This window comes from Mastomys coucha, unplaced genomic scaffold, assembly GCF_008632895.1.
Source record: "Mastomys coucha isolate ucsf_1 unplaced genomic scaffold, UCSF_Mcou_1 pScaffold18, whole genome shotgun sequence".
NCBI classification, from domain to species: domain Eukaryota; kingdom Metazoa; phylum Chordata; class Mammalia; order Rodentia; family Muridae; genus Mastomys; species Mastomys coucha.
Genome location: NW_022196900.1, coordinates 75,163,583 through 75,184,787, shown reverse-complemented (window position 1 = coordinate 75,184,787; position 21,205 = coordinate 75,163,583). Strand labels below are relative to the sequence as shown.

Below are 21,205 nucleotides of genomic sequence, written 5' to 3'. Positions count from 1 at the left end.
AGGAGCATGCAGACAGATGTCAGAGCCCACCACTGGAGTCTAGTCTGTTGCCTTCACCCTGTCTGGTAATCCCCTGTCTGGTAATCTGTCCAGACAGGTAAGGGATGGAGCCTGAGCCCATGGAGCAGAGGCTGGCAAAGCTGGGGTGCAGGGATAGGCAGGAGAAAGAACCTGCAAGGAGCAGGACCTGTGCATGAGAATGAGGAGACCACAAGAATTCTAGAAACGCACTAACCTTATGCCCACATCTGTCTGGCTATCGAGTAGCAATAACGTCCTGAGCAAAAGTGCTGGGGGTTTCCTAGGCCAATCTAACAATCGCCCGACTAAATGCTGTCCTAGCTCAAATGGAACATGCGCTGAGAACTACTTGTTATCACAAGTTCAAATTTGACTACTCTACTGTACTTTTGAGACAAGGACTCTATATAGTCCTAGCTAGTCTGGAACTCACTCTGTAGACCAGGCTGGCCTCAAACTCACAGAGATCCACCTGCCTCTGTCTCCAGAGTGCTGGGATTATAAAGGCATGCTCCACCATGCTCCACTAGCTGTTCTACATTTTTATTCATCAAGTTTGGCAACTCTCTGGTAAGGCCACCCCAGTGTTCAGCATCAAAAGGTAGCTCAAAGGAGCCCAAGCCAGTGAATTTAGAATTTAAACAGCAGAGAACCTCAGATTCTGAGTTTAGTCCAGACTCAGCTACTTAACAACTGAATCTAACCAAGTTCCTGAACTTTAACTTTTCTCTACTTTTGTTTTTTCTTCTCTTTAAAATGGAAAGAAAAATTACAGCAACTACTTCTCTTAAAGGATAATTTAAGAGATGAAATGAATTGTGAAGTATTTAAAATAGTGTCTGTTAGTTACCAGTTACTCTGATATCCTATAATATTGTTATTCTAAAATTAATATCCTGACACTCATTCTATGTCCCTTGGACCAGCCTGGGCCCACACAGTCTCCTATGCCCCTCCCCCATTCATGGCCACTTTGGCCACACTCTCTCCAGACAAACACTCTCTTCTCCTCCCACTCAGCACTCTTCTAGCTTCTAACCCTCCCTGAGCAGGGTCCTTACGGCCTCGACTCTTAAGTGACCCCTTCTTCCCACCCCTCCCTGTTATCATCCTCCACCCCACAGAGGTGCCTGAGGTGCCACAGGGCTGATGGTGAAGGATGGCAGTGGTTCTACAATAAGGGGAAAAGGCAATTTCATCTTGATTAGCAGGCGATTTCTCTCTCTGTAATAAGCGTGCTCCAAATAATTAGCGTGTTTTACGTAATAATGAAATTACAGAAATGCAGTCCACTTATTCAAACAACTCACCATTACCATATTTTTAAATATTAGACTTAATTAGAGTTTATCACTTCGGAGAAGTATGCGGACCGAAGATGTTTTTAAAAAAATCCTCATAAAGTGTTTATTAAGCGCTGGTAAAGCTAGGATAATGATGTGTTTGGAAATTAAGGCAATCAAACACTTACCGCCGCTCCTGGAGGCCGGGCATGGAAATGAGGCCATTACACGCCCATTACCCGCCAGCTCACAGCCACTTGGGGGGTGGGGGGAGGATGTGCCTGGCCGAGAGGGCATGGTGCCCGGAAATGCCTTTGCCAACCTCCCAGGGATGCCTGACCAGTAAGCACAGCCTTAGCCCCTCAGTCACTTACACTGCATTTGGCTGTTACGAGCACAACACAGACTTGGCCAAGCCAATGACTGGATTGATCCCAAATGCCAAAGAAGACAACTCTGATCTGACCAGCTCTGATCCAGACTCCCAGACCTGGCAGGCCACATCAACTCCATTCACACCCAATGCAGAATGGGGATAGAAGCCAGGTCAAGCAGCCAGAGAGGCCCTTGAGAGGAGATGGAGCTACTGGCTGCAGTCTCCACTGAGGAAGTGGCAAGCCTAGACTAAGTGCTCACTTCTAAGAAGGGGGTCACTGGAGTGTGGGAGGAAGGTGAGGAACTGAGTTTATATTTAGAGAGGAAGACCTGAAAACAGAGCCTAGGTCAGGGAAAGCAAGGCCAGGGGTAGTAGGGAGTGGGACTGTAGGCTTCAGACCCCATTTATCCCAGTGAATAACTAATTTCAGAATTTATAGTGCTGGGTTTTTGTTCTGTGGCCATTTATATCTGTGAGGGGAAGAAATGAAGAGGCAGCACGGATGCCACATCTTTCTGTGTTATTGCTTGTCTGCCATTTGCAAATCATTATTAATTGTGGGCCCTGGTGGCAGGATGGGAGGGGGCCAGGCTGGGTACATCCACATAGCTCTTCATCAAGGACCCCAGCCGCTGCCCCAGAGAGCCAATTACCCCGCCCTGATTGGGATCAGATAAAGAGGGAATTTTTACAAATTAGGGAATAAATAGAATTTCCACACAGGGCGCGGGCAGGACCTGAGAGGCTATAATGAAAAACCATCCGTCACCATCAGCCTGGGCATGGAGCCCCAGCACTCCCTCCCTTGTGGGCCCTTTCTGATGTTCAGGCACCTGAACAGACAGGTCTGAGAACAACCTAGCCCTTCTAGGGCCTGGAAACAGGAGAGAATTCCCTGGGGATAGGGATGGGGGTTAGGAAATACCATGTGTTCAGGTGCTGTCTCTGTCTGCCCCTAGGGTCTCAGGAAGGAGATATGCAGTCCTAAGAAAGACTGAAGTTTGGAACCACAGGGCCAGAAGGGCATCCCTGTCCCCATAGCCATGGCAGCCCTACAGCAGAGCCCCAGCCCAGCCCCCTGGACCACTCAGTCTGGGCTCCCATTAGTGCTCCTCCCCTTGGATCATTAAATATGTATATCTTATTACACGCCTTGTTAGAGTATTGAGCTCTATTGACTGATGATAAATCCTGAGCCTCGTCCTGGCCGTAAATTTATCTGGAGATGATGAAGACTCAATAATCTAGTCAGGCAGATAATATCATCGGGCCTTAAAAAAGATCATTACATTATATGTCAGAATTAAAAGTGAAATACGCTGTAGTAACAGGGCGATGCTCTGGCCATTACCACAGATGCCCGCCTCCCCCAGCCCATTCTCAGACCTGCTGGAAGGGCTGGGACACCAGGGACTGCTACAGCTAGGAGTGGCAGAGTAGATCTAGGTAGCCCATAGCCACCGGTCTGAAGGAAAGAGTTGGCTGTCCAGAACAGCTAAGCACATCTAACACACCTCTTTCTGCTCTACTCTCCACAGACTAGAGCTCTGCCACAGTGTGTTCCAGATAGGAGGAGGAGAAGGAGGAGTACAGAAAAAGACAAGAACATACTTCCCTGATGGTTTCCCTTTACATAGCATTCCTAGAGTTCCCACAGACCATATGTGCTTTTATTTCACTGCAGAGCTAAGAGACAGGACCATGCCTAATTGATCAGAAACTAAAACAAGGAGACTTCAGCCAGGTGGTAGCACAGTTCTTGGGAGATTGAGTCTACAAAGTCGGAGTCCCATCTCAGACAGACCCAGAGTCTGAAGACAGCCAAACCGAGTACACACTGATGCTCTGATTTCAGAAGGTTCTAGCCAGTCTGAGGAGGAAGGGGGCATTGATACCGAATGTGTTCTAGGTCCTTTCTGTCTTTAGAACATAATGGACACCTACCTTTAGAATGTGGACTTCAGGGGACATCACTATCAGACTTCTTCTTGTCAATATTCTCAACTTTGCCCTCCTTTTTTTTGGCTATCCTGGCCTGAAAGAACCCAAGCTACTTCTCTAGGCCCACATCTTAGTTTTGTGTGGAGAGATTCACAACCTTACAGACTAGTATCACCATCCACTCATCATTCCCTGTGGTACATAAACTGCCCAGACAAGCCCAGACTTCTGCTCAGCGTGAGCACTTACCTTTAGCCCTCAGGTCAACAAGCTCCTGCCTTCCCCACAGATCTCAATCTACCAGTCAAGTTCTCTACCTCTCATTCCCAAAGGACACATACTTGATCTATCTACACCTGTCACCACAGGGGACCATTCCTGCTATCTCCCCTGAAGCTGATTTGTCCATTACACCTCATGTCTAAGCCAGCATGTCCACTCTCCCAAGGCCCTAGGACACAGCCCTAGTGGTCTCCAGTTCAAACTCTACCATCCAAGCACACATCTGGGAGTCAGTGTCTGTTTAATGCCTCTCCCAGCTGGCTGGTGCCTGAGGCTTAGGGTCTCCTTTCCTTGTCTCCCATCTTACAACCTGTTTTACTAAAGCTGTCTCCTCTAATGATCAAGTCACCTCTCACAGTGGAGCTTCTTAGGTTTGAATTAAATTTCTACTTATTTATTATGTGTTTTTGCCTATATGTCTATATACCATTTATGTTTTTGGTACCCATGGAAGCCACAGGGGGCACTGGACCTGGAGTTAACAGTTTGATTGTGCAACATCAATCATGGTTCTAGGGATGGAACCTGCTTCTGAAAGAGCAACCAGTGCTCAAACTGCTGAGCTATCTCCCTGCCCTTTCTGTTTGACTTGTACTCACTCACTCTCTGACTGTGGCTTTGGTGAAATTACCATTTCTTTCCATGCCATTCTACTGGCTCCTATGAGCACTTGTTCTTCTGCACATTCCTCAAATGTGCTGCTCAAAGCTGTCACTGAACCTCTTCCTTTTCTCTCCATAAGCAGAATTATCTACCCTGGCCATCCTTGGGGCCTGAGTTGTCCAATAGCCTCTAAGTATATTCTTACTATCAGATACACTCTTCTAGGCAAAAGCAACACCACTGCCATTCTTTCTACCATGGTGTACTTTAAACCATGATCCTAGTCATTTCACTCCATCTTAAACCCCTTCAGTGATCCTGGAGCAGAAAAGAGAAACAATGGATAACATGGTCAAACTGAAATGGCCTTTAGTTAATATTAATAGCACAGGGTCAACACTAAGTTTGCTAACGCTAATAACTGAACTATGGTTAAAGCTGTTAACAGGAGTTAAGCTAAGTAAGTGAAAAATAGAAACTTGTTTGCAAGGAGCCTGGGGATATATTTGCCTATCACACATGGACATCTAGGTTCAATCCATAGCATGGAATACCAGGTGTCGTGGCACATATCTAAATTCCCAGTCCATGTGAGACAGAGGCAGGAGGTCACAATTCAAGACTAATATGGCTGCATAGGCCATAATCTGGTTCCATAAGCAGCCAAGGCTACATATTGAGATGTGAGATCCCATCTTAAAAAAAAAAAAAAGAATTTAAGAATGAAGGTCAGAGATAGAAGGTGGTAGTGCATGCCTTTTATCCCAACACTAGGGAGGCAGAGGCAAATGGATCTATGCTATCTGCAAGCCAGCAGACCAGTCTACAGAGGAAGTTCTAGAACAGCCAGGGTTCTCTAGAGAGACCCTGTCTCACCCCAAACCCCATCTCTACAACAATAACAACAAACCAAAAAAACAAGAATAAAGGTCAGGCATGGTGGTACACAGCTGTAAGTCCAGCATTTGAAAAGTGGAAGGAGGTCATAAGTTCGAGGGATGGGTTATATGAAATCTTGAAAGCAACTACCACTTTTCCAGGTGGTTATTGCCTACCTTGCTATTCCTAGGAAAACAACTAATCTTTACAAAATTTTGGGAGTCTGACCATGTGTATCCCTCTGACCTTGTCTCTTAGGTGGTACAACCCTTTTCACATGCTCTTTTTTTGTCTGGAAACCAACTTCTCATCTGGTACTCTTCTTATTCCCTAGGACCCAAGCCTGTTCATTTCACTATGGATTGTCAAACCTTGGCCCCATGTCTGTGTAAGGATGGGCCCACTTACCATGACTGCTTCTGACATCCTGCTAGACAATATACTACTTGAGGGGTTATTTACACAGAGGACCCTCGGAGTGTGAGTGTGAGTGTGTGTGTGTGTAAGGAAGTAGAAGGAAGGGGGAAAGCTCACAGAGGCCCCCGTGTGTGTGTGTGTGTGTGTGTGTGTGTGTGTAAAAGGAAGTAGAAGGAAGGCGGAAAGCATGAGCCCAAGATTACAGATGCACCTTCTCCAGCCTGACATTTTGCCATTCCAAATCTTTTACATGTCAAGGCTCTGAGTATCAGTCATGGTCCTTGTATCCAGCTTCTAAAGTGACAGATGTCTGTTCTTCCTTGCCTCCAGTCCTTCCTAGCATCTTAGTTTGTCCAAGACTATGCAGCAGACCTCCATGGAAGGACCTCATCAGCAGAGTGGGAATAGAGGTGTTGGTGGTACCCAGTCCTAGGCAGAAAAGCTCTAGACAACAGCTTAGCTGTGCTTAGGGGCTCTGGGGATGGGGGCGGGGAGGTGCTGGCCTTTCTAAGCCCAGTCCCACCTGGTAAATATTTTATCCTCAAGCTGCTCAGCTAATCCTTATTAATTTCAATACGCTGCCTTGCCTGGCTTGGCTCCCAATGCATTATTTATCCCCTTTGTTTGTTTGTCGCTAACAGGTGGGCCCCAGTGGAGGAGCTGACTGGGGACAAGCCCACTCTATCACAGTGTGGCTGTGAATTAATCATGAGGACTAATGGGAACCACCTCAGCTACAGGCACGTCCCTAGTTACCTCTGCTTGTGCTAGCACCCAGAGGTGGGCCAGGGCCATCTCAACTCCATTTAACTCAATTCAAAACAGCACATTTTATTTATTATCCGCCTACCCTTGTCAGGCACTGTGCTATGCTTTGGGGATACAAGATGAAAAAAAACCACAAGTTCTTGCCCTCAGGGAACTTATGGTCTAGTGGGGAGAGAGGTGTCAACTTCTGAGCCAGTGACTCTTAATTATAATGGTGATTAAATGCTGCAAAGAGGGAGTACAGGGTGCTGTGGAAAAGTGCATGTGGGAGAAGAGAATCTGGCCAAGTCTAGGAGTTAAGGAAGGCTTCTCTTGAGGAAACAAACTTAACACTGAGCCCTGAAAGATAGCCCAAAGTCACTTAGGCCAAGGGGGAAGGATATAGAACTGAGTGAAAGAAAACATAGGTTAGAAAAAAAAAATCACTGAAGTAGACAGGTGTAGGGTGTGTGTGGAGTGTGGAGGTAAGAAAGGTCAGCAGGGGGCTGGAGAGATGGCTCAGCAGTTAAAATCATTGACTGCTCTTCCAAAGGTCCTGAGTTCAATTCCCAGCAACCACTTGGTGGCTCACAACCATCTGTAATGGGATCTGATGCCCTCTTCCGGTGTGTCTGAAGACAGCTACAGTGTACTATTAGACATTTAAAAAAAAAAATTTAAAAAAAAGAAAGAAAGAAAAGTCAGCAGGTATACAGGGTAAGAGCCTAAGACGGCCTCTTCAGCCAACAGAGAGCTTAGCGTGGAGGCCCTTCTATGTACACGATCAGCCTGTATCCTGCTGATTTTCACCACGACCACCGTGATATTAACACACATTCACAACACCTGGGCTTATTTCAAAAGCTTGATTCCAGACTTTGTACTTAAGCCTCTTGTCTGTGGTATAAGGCTCACTCCTCCAAAAGCTTTGATGTTCTGCTGGCTGCTGCTTGTGCACCCTGCAAACAGCAGACAGGTTCACTAAACTTCAGTTGTATACAAATCAGGGAATACAGATGGGCACTTGGCCTGATCCTTATGAAGTAGCTTATTGTACCCGTCAGCTCCTTGAAGGCTAGGGAGTTCCCCTTGAAGGACTGAATGTGGTCCGTTAGCCCTAGGAAGGTCCCAGGCAAAGATCAGAACAATGGAGATTCAGCTAAAGGTGCTTACCTCACCTCCTGGAAAGAACTGCTCTTGTCTGAGGCTGATGTGGAACTAGAAGATTCTAGCAAATGTTTTCTAAATGAACTGAACAAAGTAAAAGCCCAGCCATCACCTATAAGGATCTTTCCCTTAAATATACCCCTCAGAAACCTTCACAGAAATCTAACTAGAGGTTAGCACACTTTAGGGATTCCTGAGTACTTACTCTCAGTAAGTCTGACAAGTCATTGTCAACCCCAAGGAGGAAGAAACAGCAGTTCTGATGCAAGAATGACTTGCCCAGGACCACTAGGCCTGGAAACAAGCCTCAACCAGACTGGTTTTAGCCTTGTGAACATACAAGACTCACTGTCTATGTGGGCATTTCCCTAGGGATCTCTCTTGATGACCAAGGGCCCTAGCTACTGAGAACAAAGCTAAAAGCCCTGGCTTATGAAGCAAGCACCACTCTGTGGAAGCATGGGCCTCACTGTGCACATGCTCAGGGTTTGTAATTCTATTCAAAGTGGCCACTTGGAAAATCCATATGTCTCCAGGCTCCCCGTACATCATGGTGTCAAGTCCTGATGCAGAGGCATCCATCAGCAGCTCCCAAACGCCATGCATGGTCTGTATACCACACTCCTGATCCCTCCTTGGATCTCACTGCTCTGGCTTAGCCTGACCTGTTTGAGGGCTTATAACTGGTGGCTTGGCTGGCCTCCTTTGCCACCCTCAGACTCAGCCTGTGGCACCACAGACTCACCCCAGCTACTGATGCCTCTTTTGCTTTGCTTTACCTGTCTCTGCTCTCTGGGAGCTAGGCAGCCAGCTTGGAGGCAGCTTCGATAACTTGCTAACATGCTGCCCATGCTGTTCTTAAAAATTTATGACTGTGCAACATGAAAAATCCGGCTGAGGAACCATCATTAGCAGAGCTGCCTCCCTCCCCCACCAGAGCTGCCCTCGTAAATTGAGATTTATGACTGTGGCAGGCGGGGGTGGGGGGTGGGGGGGTGGAGGGGGCTGGTATGTGCTGTGGTAAGGATGTTGTGGAGGAGATCAATGAAGCAGCAGTGGGGCCTGGAGCTCCCCCCTGCGGCAGCTCCAGTCCACCGCAGCCTCAAAGATAATACCTCAAGGCAGGTCTGGCCAGAGGTGGCAGGATAGTATGGATGCTGGCTTCTGCTTGGCAGTGGACCAAAAGGGGAGGGGCCTAAGCCAATAGTGGCTTTCTCTGTCAGGCACTCATGCAGGAATAGATCCCAAGGCTCCAGGTGCTAAGCACTGGTTCCTTTGCAGGATTAGGGAAGACAAGAAGGTCAAATCTAGTGGTGAGCATGATCCTTGCTGGGGTCACCCTGAGTCAGCTTCCTGGGACTGTGCAACTCTCTAGAGCAGTGGTTCTCAGCCTTCCTAATGCTGCAACTCCTTAATACAGTGCCTCATACTGTGGTGACCCCAACCATAAAATCTTTTTCACTGCTACTTTATAACTGTAACTTTGCAAATGTATGAATCCTGATGTAAATATCTGATATTCCACCCCTATAAAAGGACCATTTGACTGCAACCCGTGCCAGAGTTGTGATCCACAGGCTGAGAACCACTAGAGCACTGAAGGGAGGCAGAGGGTCTGAGGGAGTCTCCCTCTGTCCCATTCCTTGCTAAGAAGTACAAGGAGACTGCGGGCAAGTGTGTGCAGAGGGCGGGCCTCACTCACACAGGAAAGACTAGGCCTGCATGAGGTGATCACTGCGCCCACCCCCAACTCTAGGCCCTCTGTTGGCTCCCCTCCACTTACTCCCCTGCTCACTTAGCCCTGTCAGCAAGGCCATTATGAAATTGGGGTTTCATTTACAGACTAATTAAACATTACAGCTTGTTCACAATTACAACGCGGGGATGAGGGAGTAACTAATTACGGAAGAAATGAGCTAACATTTATCTCTGCTCCCACCCTCCCTTTCTCCACTGGCCCCACAATCTGGTTTCATCTCTGTGGTCAGTACAAGCTCTGTTTACTTCCTAAGAGTGAGGAACTGGAAAAGCCTAGTTACTTCTCCTTAAATCCAACTGTTATTCCCAATTATCCTGGGGGTGGGACTTGGCTCCTAGGGCTCTATGCAAGACAGACCCTGTGAACAGGACTAAAGCATGCTGGGAGCCTTGTGATGGCATGTGTGGCTATGACATCTGGGGTGGAGGAGGCTCTGCCTTGGATTGCCAGGATGATAGTACTATTGGACTCTATGAGTCTGTATCTTACACATGAGGATTTTGGAGTGATTGGCTAAATGTGTGTGACCAGATAAACCATGTTTTCACCCCCAGCCCCAGGACAGGACAGAAATAACTAAGTGGCTATAGGTGGCAATGGGCAAAAGCTGGCCCAGAACATGCCCTAAAAGCTTAGAGCCTATTTCCTACTGGGCAACACCATTCAGTCTCCTAACTCTGAAGTGGGAGAGAGGTGGAGCTTCTCTACTCTAGAGCTCCATGGGCCTACGCTTGGCCTCTGGCCACATGCTCCCTCTAAGGTCCAAGGAGCCTCCTGGGGGCTTAGAGTGCCCCCTGTGGGCAAGAGTCCTGGGGTCCTGCTGACCTGACACAGGGTTTAATATAGTAACATCAAGTCTAAGCATTTCCATCCTTCCTGCCTTTGGGCAGGAGAAGAAAGGAAAGAGGAGGGAGAGGAGGGAGAGGAGGGAGCCAGCTGAAGGGAGGCTTTGAGGCCTCAGAACTCACATCAAACAGCCGGATCTGGGCCTAATTGTCTGACCCCTGCCCCTGCCTTCAATCAGCTCTGCAGCTCCTGCCCGCCCCTTGCCTAACTAGCAGCCATGTTCTCCTCATTAGGACAAGTTCCCCTTGCACATATGTCCTCGGACATGTCCCCAGCACTCCCAGCTCCCAACCCTGCCTGGTGGGAGGGTACAGCAGGGACCCAATTTTGGAGGGGCCTCTGTGACAACTATACCCTAGCTGGCCCAAGCTGCATCAGCCCCTGTCCTTGGGATACAGGGTCTAGCGCCACATGTTACGACAGGCTCCTGGGCGGTCTTGGTTGTTTGGTACATTCTATCCTCTGTGTGTCCCTGCAGTAGTCCCACTATCTCAGACACATAGTCACCAGGACAGGAACTATACAGCTTTTATCCCTGCAACCTGGAATGGTGATATCAGCTTGGCAGGGGATCAGAGATTAGGTCTGGGACTATGTGCACAGACTAGGATCTGAAGAAACTCTTCTTCAAACTGCCCATCATGGTCATTCAGTGGATCCAGCTGTGGTGACATATGCAATTTTGGTCAGGGGTGGTGCTCAACTTCTATAGGTGAGATCTGGGTTTAAATTCTAGCTCTTGTTTCCTTGTTAGGCAACCTGACGTAAACATCAACCTTTCTGAAATTCAATTTCCTCACAAACATTCCTGTAGCAGGGTGAAGGCTGTCTCAGGGTGTCTCAGGGTGCCAAGGCCAGAAGCACCTAGCTCGCAGCCTAAACATAAAGGCAGGGATGTCACACAACTGCTCCAAGTTGAGGAGCAGAGCCTCATCTTAAGGAAGGCCTTATGGTCCTGGGTCAGATGAGGCAAATCTTGAGGAAAGGGGTTGTCACCTGTGTACTAAGGACTGGAGGAGGCAGCTGCAAATACCCCTGAAGGCAGGCTGTGTAAGATGCCCTTAAGACTAGTTCTCAGGGTGCAGGACCCATTCAGGACTCAGAGAGGGGCTGGTTGGCTCTAGGCCCTGACATTGTCTCTCACCTTAAACCAGTGTAATGACTTGCAAATATTGATGAAAAAACGCAAACTACAGCAATTGTGTTTTTCAGGGAGTGAAGGTGGGGAGAGGGGATAAGGAGGAAAATAAACTGCAATGAAGTCAGTTATCTCCCATCTGTAGCTGTTCCTAATCCCCTAGCCCAAAGGAATCCAATGCAGCCCCTTATCTGCCCTGTCAATCACTCAATCACCGCCCAGTGCTTGGTGGGCACCACACTCACACACATGCTCTCACAAACACAGGCACTCCACTGACTCTTGCTCCAACATTCCCGCCCACCCCCAGCCCATTACTCTTCTGAGTAGGAGCAGCAAGCACACACAGGTCCTGCCAGATGGATGCAATTTGCATAATATCAGCGGTGAAGGCTGCAAGATCACCAGGGGTCAGGGCGTTGACATCCCCGCACAGTCTATCTGCAAGTGCTAATTTGGCCAGCATTGATCTGTCTTTCTGATTTCTTTGTCATTTGCGTCTGCGATGGTCTGACAGGAGATACAGAGAGAGACAAGGGGAGGCCAAGCCAGCCTGGGGCTAAGAAGGAAGGAAACAAAGATCATACTTTCACTGCAAGGCGCACAAACACGTGCTCGTGTACACACACACACACACACACACACGCACGCACGCACGCACGCACGCACGCACGCACGCACGCACGCACGCACGCACATCAGAACCTTCTTCCATCCATCAACTCACCCAAACCAGTTCTAACACACATACATGCTTAGGGGCCCCAAGGAGGTCTTGTTCAAGGAGGAAATTGTCCCTCACTACCAGGGACCATCCAGATAGGAAGGAAGTGGAGACCCTGTTGGCACCCAGTAATTATTCCTTATGGCCACCCACTTTCTGGATCTTCACTTTCTCAAGGCTACATCAGAAAGGAGGTGGGCAGGGTGAGTACAGGGAAAAGATACTCTAGTTTTGTTTCACGCTGAACAGGAAGCTGGCCCTCTGAGCAGTGACAGTGGCCAAGCCCAAAATAGTAATGGTGGTAGTAGTGAGACACAGTTGAGGACAGACAGGAAGAGGAATGTTAGCATCTCCAGGGTCATCTGGAGCCTAGACACAGGGCTTTTGAGTCCACACATTACCTGCAGACTGACTCCTCAGCCAGAGTCCTTACATTTTCTCTGTCTTGTAAGGGGTTTTTAGCATTGGGAAAAGAACACTGCCAGGCCAGATGGCTGAAAGGGAGGCAAAGACTGAAGCTCTTGAGAGCAAGAGTCCTCTGCAGAGAGAGGATCATGGTCACTGAGATGCAGAGGGATTTGAACATTCCCAGGAGTGCAACACCCCTCCCCCATGCTAGCCTCTCCCCCTTTCCCTTCCTACTGTGGAGAAGCTGGGTGATCAGAAGGAACTCCCTGCTGGGCAAAAGGAGGGGCTGGTGTCCATGTGTGCTAATCCCTGGCCAAGGTCTTCAGAGAGACCTGGGAAACTTCAAGGAGGGGAAGCCAAAGCTGTACTGCAGCTGAGCTCATTAGCCATCACCCTCCCCCCCCCAAGAGGAGGGTGGTGGGAGGCCCAGTGAGCTGGCGGCAGAGAAAAGGCTGTCACTGTCCTTTCTTCCTTTTGGTACAAGCGTCTCCCTGAGCCTACGATTCTCCTGCAATGACACCTCTCACGGGCACTAATGAGATCCATGCCACAGAGCTAATGCATTCTGACTGGACTCTGATAGACACCCTACTCACGTGGGGGAGACCACAGGCTAGTACTTCCTCCGACAGAGGGGGCACCCTCCCCCCTGCCACCACCTGCCAGCTTAGCTCTTGCCAAACTGTGCTGGGCAGCAAGCTCCTGAGAGTCCATTTGGTCTCTGGCCATGCCACCTGTGCCATGAGCCTCTGCAGGACACTCTCAGTCTCAGAGCAGAGTGGCTAAGACCGGAGGGCCGGCCCACCCAGCGGGGTATGGGGACTGTTCAGTTATTCTCCTAGCCAGCTGAAACCTGCAGTCTGTGGGCTCTGTCACAATAGCAGATTTGACTGATCTTCTCTGTGCAGATTTCAGAAAGGAAAGAAGGGAAGAAACCCAGACTTTGCTACAGAGCCTAGCTTGGAAGATTCTAGTTTGGTTTGTTCTTTTGTGGTACTAGAGACTGAACCTAGGGCCTTGCTCTTGCTGGTAAGTGCTCTACCACACCCCCAGTCCAAAGGACCCAGTTATTGCCCACAACAAATGATATCAAGATACTCTTCTTTATACACCTAATGTGAGGGCCTGAAGATGGGAGGGATTCCTGGGGCCAAGAGGTAAAGAGCAAACTGTAATCAGAGTAAGAACTTTCAGGACCAGAGGAGGATAGAGGTCAGCAGATGCAGTGCCCTGGCTTCAGGGCAAAGTGTTTTCAACAGGGCTGGTGGATGGCAGGGCCTCCCTCTCTTCAGCTTCAGCCCAAGCTTTGAACAGGGCTATAAGGTTCCCAGGATCTTACGGAAATAGGGAAAGCCAGCACCAAAGGTAGGCCAAGGCGATAGCTAGCTCAGTGGTGAGATGCTTTCTCTCAAGCAAGAGGATCTGAATTTGAATCCCAGAACCCATTTTTTGTTTTGTTTTGTTTTTTGAGACAGGGTTTCTTTGTGTAACAGAGTCCTGCTTGGGTTTTTTTGTTTTGTTTTGTTTTGTTTTAGAGTCAAAACAATCACAAAGTTCAACACTACAAAGGTGCAGCTTTGGCAGGGCACTTGGGTATTTACTTAATCCTGGCTCCTCAGGTCACCGACTGTGGGACCTTGACCAACTCATGCCAGTTTCTTAGGAAGGGAAAGGCAATGCCTACCTTCATATGACTGTTAAGCAAATGAGTTTATGTAAAACAAGAGGAACACTTTGCTGACACTCTGATGAAATCAAAGAAAGCAAGATTACTCAGCAGTCGCTGGGAGGCCACCCTGCCTTGGAGACAAGCTAACTGAGGCACTGTCCGAGCTACATGGCATTGGAAGTGCAGCAGCTCTGCCACTGCAGCCTTGCCTTGTATATCAGGCTCTCAGGGCCAAACCCACCCAGCCCACAAGCCCCCAAAGCTTTCCTGCCCGGTGCTGCAGCATCTCTGGGCCCTCCTCAGCCATTCCTGAACTGTTGTCTCCGTCAGTCAGTCTCCCATGCAGAGCTCAAAATTCTACCTGAAATTTCTGTGGATACTAGGCACCATGTCATCTATACCAACGTAATTCTTGACTCACAGTAGATGCAAGGCAAGCAGTTAATGGCTGAAAGAAAGTTTAACCTGGTTCCTTCCCAAAGCACCCTCCCCCACATCCTGCCCCAGCCCTCAGTGCTGCCCTGGCTCTCAATTACCTTTTTGTGCCTTTCTTTTGGCCTCCCTGCCCTGCAGACTCTTCATCAGTCCTCCCCAAACAAACCAGCAGACCATTCTCAAAGCTCAAATCAGACCTGCCCTTCAAACACCTCAAGATACATAACTTGACTGGCCTTCCACCACCTATGCTACCCCACAGCCTATCTCCCTGTCCTCCTCCTGTCACCACACTCCACCAGCAAGCCTTGCACTGTGAGCACCTGCTCAACATCAATGTCACATCCCCATGGCATTGTGGAAGAGCCAATCAGAACCTGGAAATGGCTAAATGGTGGGATATGCACAATTCTTGTCCAGCATCACCCACTGCTGTCTCATCCCCCACCCAACAATATACATACCATTCCCTACTCCAGCCTGGCAGCTCCTCACACAGTTAATTAGCACCATGTCACTGAGGACCAGCCTGAGTGGCCAGTGACAGGAGCTGACCCCTGACCCCAGGGCTGGGAAGCAGTCCACATCAAACTCTTACAGCGAGACCCTTTTAGCACGCACAGTAACTCGGGGCACCGCCAGCTGAAGCTCATTAAAGCTGTCTCTTTGGTGCGAGGGCCATTAACCTCACTGCTCAAAACCCACGCCTCCCCTCCCTGCCTCTCCCAGCCCAATTAATGCCCTCCATGCTCCCTCCTTTGCAAGCACCCTTACCCACACCTCAGAGCTAGCCAGGAGCTGGCAGGGTTGCCCTCTTCATTCAGACTGCAGAGACCAAGTGCCAAGAAGGGCCAGTGCCCTGGCAGCCTCTGCCATTGGCAAAGCCATAGAGAGCACCTACCTTGGGATAGGCCTTATTCAAGCCTTTCCCTGGGCTACTTGCTGGCCCCTCCCACTGTCCCAGGAGGCTGGCAACATTGCCCCTCAGCTGAGGGCTCAGGGATCTGCACAGTAAAGCTACAACTATTTCTGGCTTCATTGTTACTCAGAGCCATGAGCCAGGGGAAAAAATGTTCTTCTTTAAAGGACAGGCCACTTCAGGAGTCTAAACATAGGAGAACAGACAACAGAGGAATCACTCAAGAGGCAACAAAGAAAGGGTGGTAAAAGTTGTCCTCCCCACAAATACACCCTAGTGCAGACATCAAGAAGCAGAGCTTCACTCAAGGCTGTGGAGGCTGTCTTACCACAGGCTACCAGCAGACTCCACTGCTGCTGCTCTCCTTCCTTGAATTGATGCAAGTCTTCTCAGTGGGCCTATCCTCCTTAGCCTCTCCCTCTTCCATCACTCATCCACTGAGTCATTTACTCACCTACTTTTCATCCGTCTATCTACAAGATTTTATTGAGCAACTAGTAAGAGCTAGCTTTGTACAGCACAAACTGCTGCACTGATTCTGAATCAGAGTTCTGATCATGTCACTCTTTCATCTTCTAATGCCTCCCTCTGAATATTCCAGGAAGGAAGAATTGCCGTTTAGCTAGCATTCAAGGCCCTGCTTCTAGCTGTTTACTAAAGTAAACTTTCTATTCCAGTCTTAGGAAACTACTTACTGATGTCTAAATTTGTCTTCTTAATATGCTGGACTCTTTCAGGTCTTCAGGTTTTCTTTGTACACACATTTTCTCTGCTTTGTTTTTCTACCTAGAAAACTTATTTATCATTCAAAAATCCCAATTCAAGTATTTGTTTGTTTGTTATAGTAAATTTCCTGCTCAACCCTAAAGATTTATCACCTATTGGATTTGGTGTCTCCTTTAGGCTGCATGGAAACATTTCTATGAGAAAGAACAGCAGTTAGAGCAGGGTAGCCCCACAGCCCTTGTACGGATTCCTGTCTCCCTGGTCCCTAGGAATGATAGAGGACATCCCAGGAATCACTATGATACAGATGAAGTAGAAGCTACCCTGGCAACTGAGAACAGGGAAACTTCCCTAGCAGTAATCTAGACATTTCTACCACAGCAGTTGAGCACCTGGATGGCAAGCATGCACTTCAGCCTCTGTCCCTCCTTAGCATGTTCAGCACCTACTGGGCATTGACAGGTATATAATTGATAAAGGGGCTAATTTGTACCAAGTGCTGGGACCTTCTACCATTCTGATGTCTCTCTCTATCCCCTACTGATGATGATACCTTGTCAAAAGTAATCAAATTCTATTAATAAGGTCATAAGACCACCCATGATCACCCTGGCTCCATCCATCCATCCCCTGGAACAATGCCTACAGCTGGCCGTTTTTGTTCCTTGGAAGAATTTGCACACATACACACAAAATAAGAGACACAGAAAGAGACTTTCTTCTGACAGTTACCCACAGGCTGGTGGTTGTTTCCATAGTCAGACACAGGCCCTCAAATCAACATGGATGTACTGTTAGGCATACACTCTTCTAACAGGCATGCACAAAGATGGATACCTTATACTCAGATACACAGATATACAGGCAAGCTGTCACACACAGACAATGTGATATCCACACAGACACATATTCACACTGACGTATCAGAAGCTTAGAGAGCTGCCAACTCTGCGGAGCTGCAGCCACTCCAGCTTCTCCCAAGCAGAAATCCCAAGTGTTACCCCACCTGTTACCCCAAGCTGCCCCTCCCAACCCAGGCACTGCTCCGTGGAGGCTGCTGATCCTGCTGGGGAGTCAATACTCTGTGGACGAAGTCATCGGTCAGAAGGACCTAGACTAATTAAAAGCTGGTGAGGTTTAAATAATTCATCTCCTTAACTCCCATTGATCGTCCAGTTTAGTGGCCACAGACTTGAAACAATATTAAACAGCCTCCTCCAGCTCCACAGAGGGGTGGGTAAGCTGACATGTACCCACATCCCTGAACACACTGTGCAGGAGGGATAGGGGACAGCACTTTGAATCTAAGGCCACCTGTGAGTCACCCAAAACCTATATTCCAGTCTCCTCTGAAATGTTTTGAGAGGTCCTTTCTATTTGCCTTAAATCATAATGTCCTCACTCTGCCCTCCCTACCCTCCTCCCTCTAGCCAATGATAAGAACCTTCCATAGGGTTGGGCTACTGATTGAGACAGGGAAACCCTCTGTTTGCCAGGGGACTGAGGCATGCGGGCAGGGGACTGACCGAGCTGCCAGGGGGATTTGTGGAGGAACTGACCAATGCCGCTGTGGGGCCGGCCTATGTGTTGCAGGCTGAGACCCTTGTTCATGTCTAGTAGTCCATTCTTGGGCCAGCAGCCCATGGCGAAGCTGTAAGCCTGGAAGACAGGAGGTAAGACTGGTTAACAGAGGCCCTGACTGCTGGGCAAACCCCACTCACCAAGTCTCCCCCCAAGGACCCCCCTTCTTCCCCTCAGAGACCTGTAATAGCACCTCATTAGCAGCGTCCGCTCACACATTCCCTTTTCACCAAGGTTCCTCCCCACCAGCAAGCCCCTTCCCTTCTCTGAAGTCTTCTTTCTCTTGGACCTTCCCCTTCAGCAGCTGCACTCTTATGAGGTGCCCCTTGCAGGGCTCTTCTCTAGAATCCTGGCTTACTAAAGTCTTCTTTATGGTGAGTCCTCCCCTCATCAGAACATCCCCTTCACCAAGCACCCCTCCACAGACTCCCGTCCTAGAGTACCACAACTATGCTGGGCTCTTTCCCTTGGGATTGCTGGTCACAAAGACTGGTCTCAGGTTGGACCTAGGAGATTAGTGTCTCCAAATTTCACTCCACAGACAGAAAAAATGAAACAGGTGCTGGCCAACAACATGCCTATGGTCACATTGCTTTTGATTCTGCACAGGCAAGGTTGTGAAAGGCTGTAAGTGCTGTGTAAGAGCTCAGTGAAAAGGGAATAAGGTCACCAGGTCAACTCAAGCATCAGTGAGAGGAAGTACAGGGTATGTTGTGAGGGTGAGGAAGGGTGAGTGTGTGTCCGTGTCCGTGTGTGTGTCCGTGTCCGTGTGTGTGTCCGTGTGTGTGTGTGTGTGTGTGTGTGTGTGTTTTCTGTTGAAGGTCAAGTGCTCACTTATGCATATTCAAAGCGGCCATCCATTGATCTGTACTTAATTGTTTTCCTGGGGTTGGGGAAGGAAGTGCTGGGGGCATCGATCTGCTCAGGCCCCCAGCAGCTCCACTGCTCCCTCCATTCTCTATCACACCAGCTGGCCTCCAGTGATCTCCATCTGTGGGGAACATGTGACAGGACAGGACCTGTCTTCTGTCACTGAGGACAGGACCAGCAGCTTCTACCCTCACTGGCATGACAGGCCTAATGTCACAGATGAGGAAACTGAGGCACATTAGAAAGTGACTTGACCTATGTGAGTCAGATCTCCACAATGTGGCTGAGGTAGGCTTCTTCTCAGCTTGCCAAAAAAAGTCCTGGGCTTCTGGCAGTGGGCCTGAAATCAGATTAAACATTTACCTGTTTCTTCACTTGAGAAGTTAAATACCCTCTTCTAAACAGTGTGTGGGACAGTGGTAATGGGAATAAAACTTGGGTGAGTCGAGTCAGGTGATGGAACAAAATGCCTGCCAGCCATGCTTAGATAAGCACTTCAGTGCCCACCTACTTCTGCACCCAGCACTCCCACACAGAGGAAAGGAACCAGAACAGGGCCAGAAACAATATGGGGGCGGGGGAGTGGCAGTGCTGTGCAGGGCCCAGAGGCAGAGGGCCAATTTCTTTCCTTTCCAGCTTCAGGAACCAAGCCCACGGGCACTAGGAGATGAGGAGCCAATGCAATTTTAAACTCAGTACTTTCCAAAGCCATTTTCCTTCATCAACTCCAGCCAATCCTCCTCTATCTTCTCCCAGGTCCCAGCTATAGCCACAAACCAGAGGCTGAGTGTGGACTCAAGGATGGGGTTGGAGGAGAGCATGCTGGCAGGGCCTGAATGTGGGCAACAAGGGGATACATGCAGCAAGAGGATGTAGACAGACAGGGCACACAGCCAGTAGGTGGGCACAGCTGGGGGAACTGCTAAGCATGGCCGGCTGATGCTGGAGCTCAGTGGGCCAGAGAGCAGTGGCGGCTGTCTTTCAAGTACTTTAAAATCACTTACAAAGGCCGGATTAAACGATCAGAAATTCCATTTAATAGGACAAATAAAGAAATAACAATCTACTCTATCAGCCTGGAGAAGGCAAGCTGGATGGGTTTTTCCCCCCTTGAAAAAGGAAAAAGGGAAGGAAGGGGGAAAAAAAGAAGGATAATGTGTGTTTACTCAAGCAAAGAAAAAAATATTTAAGTGATGTCGGGGAGAAGATTGCAGTAACTAGTGAAGAATAACATCGTCTACTTTGCTGTCAAATCACACCCGAATTTCAGTAATAGATTCTCGGCTGACACTCAATTCAATTCGAAGGTGATCCTGCTTTATCCCAGCCCATCAAATATTAAACACTTGCATTAGCAGGTGCTGCCGCTTCCCGGCTTAAAGCGACGAGCCAGCGGCAGGGCTGTGGCGGCCCCTCCGCTCTGCTTGTGGCTCGAGGACAGGGCATCTCAACGTTATCTGCACGTCATCCTGAGCCTTATCGCAGCTAAGCGGGAAGACCACTTCAGATAACATTAGATGCTTGCCCCGTACGTCACCATGATTAGGTTATTACTGTAATTATGGCTCCCCAAGATCTTCACAGGCTAGGATGTGTAGAAGGGGATGAAGGGCAGCAAAGACCAGGAGGGCCAGGCTAGACCAGGGCAAGCTAGTGCCAAGGGTGGGAGAGAAGTAGCTGGCAAGGTGCAGCCTGGTCCCACCTGACGGGTGCCTTTCAGGAAGGGCAGTCAGTGTAGCTTGTCAGAGCAAGGGTGAGATGAATTGGCGCCTCCACTGAGGCTGTGGTGTCATGCTGCACAGTTTCATATTCCTAGATAAGGCATGATAACCAATTGCTGCTGAGACACGGCCTCATGCAGCACTTCCTCAGGGGGTATGGGCCAGGAGGAGGGGGTGGCATGTGCACATGGGTCTGCCAAGCTCCTAATAAGAGGGATTTAATTTTTACAAATGCTGCTTCCAGCGGGGCCTTCACATACCAGCCAAAGTCCAAAATGATATTAAAGACGGTTAATTAAAACTGCTCTCCTTCAGCCTGGGATCCTCCTGCTGCTCCTGCTGAGAACACTGGCATCTCTCTCCCAGAGCTTACCCTCTGACGTGGCCACCAGCCTCACAAAAGCAGCCTAGGTCCAGTACCTCAAATACCCCTAGCTGCCCCCCATCCCCCAAAAAAACCTTGTCATTTGGGAACCTATCAGGCACAGCTAGCAGTCACAGTCACAGACAATGCAGAGACACTGCGGCTCTTACAGCAATACAACGTACGTTTCTGTCACCGTGTACTCGGATCTCTCACATCTGCTGGCTCTCTGCATGTGAACCCGCACCTTGCTATTCCCTTTGGAAGCCTACCATCCCCAGCAATATGCATCAGGAAGTAGCTCCACTATGCCCATGCTCACCCACACA

General features: G+C 48.9%; 2 protein-coding genes across 13 annotated transcripts in view; one reads left to right on the top strand and one right to left on the bottom strand.

Annotated features, from left to right (window-relative positions):
• The window catches only part of Eri3 (ERI1 exoribonuclease family member 3), a 127,768-nt gene that overhangs the window by 6,512 nt on the left and 100,051 nt on the right, over positions 1–21,205 (bottom strand). For 6 of the 11 annotated variants that reach the window (XM_031378382.1, XM_031378383.1, XM_031378378.1 and 3 more), the window contains one exon: positions 17,900–17,999. In XM_031378382.1, the coding sequence (XP_031234242.1) occupies positions 17,900–17,999 (100 nt within the window). Of the gene's footprint in view, positions 1–17,866; positions 18,000–21,205 lie in introns of those variants that run through there. The other 5 variants (XM_031378381.1, XM_031378374.1, XM_031378377.1 and 2 more) reach the window with 2 other exon arrangements.
• The window catches only part of Dmap1 (DNA methyltransferase 1 associated protein 1), a 62,356-nt gene that overhangs the window by 15,138 nt on the left and 26,013 nt on the right, over positions 1–21,205 (top strand). The window contains exon 12 of one of the 2 annotated variants that reach the window (XM_031378370.1): positions 3,219–5,159. The exons of the other annotated variant lie outside the window; for it this stretch is intronic. The gene's annotated coding sequence lies outside the window, so the exon portion shown is untranslated. Of the gene's footprint in view, positions 1–3,218; positions 5,160–21,205 lie in introns of those variants that run through there. 2 annotated transcript variants of the gene reach the window in all.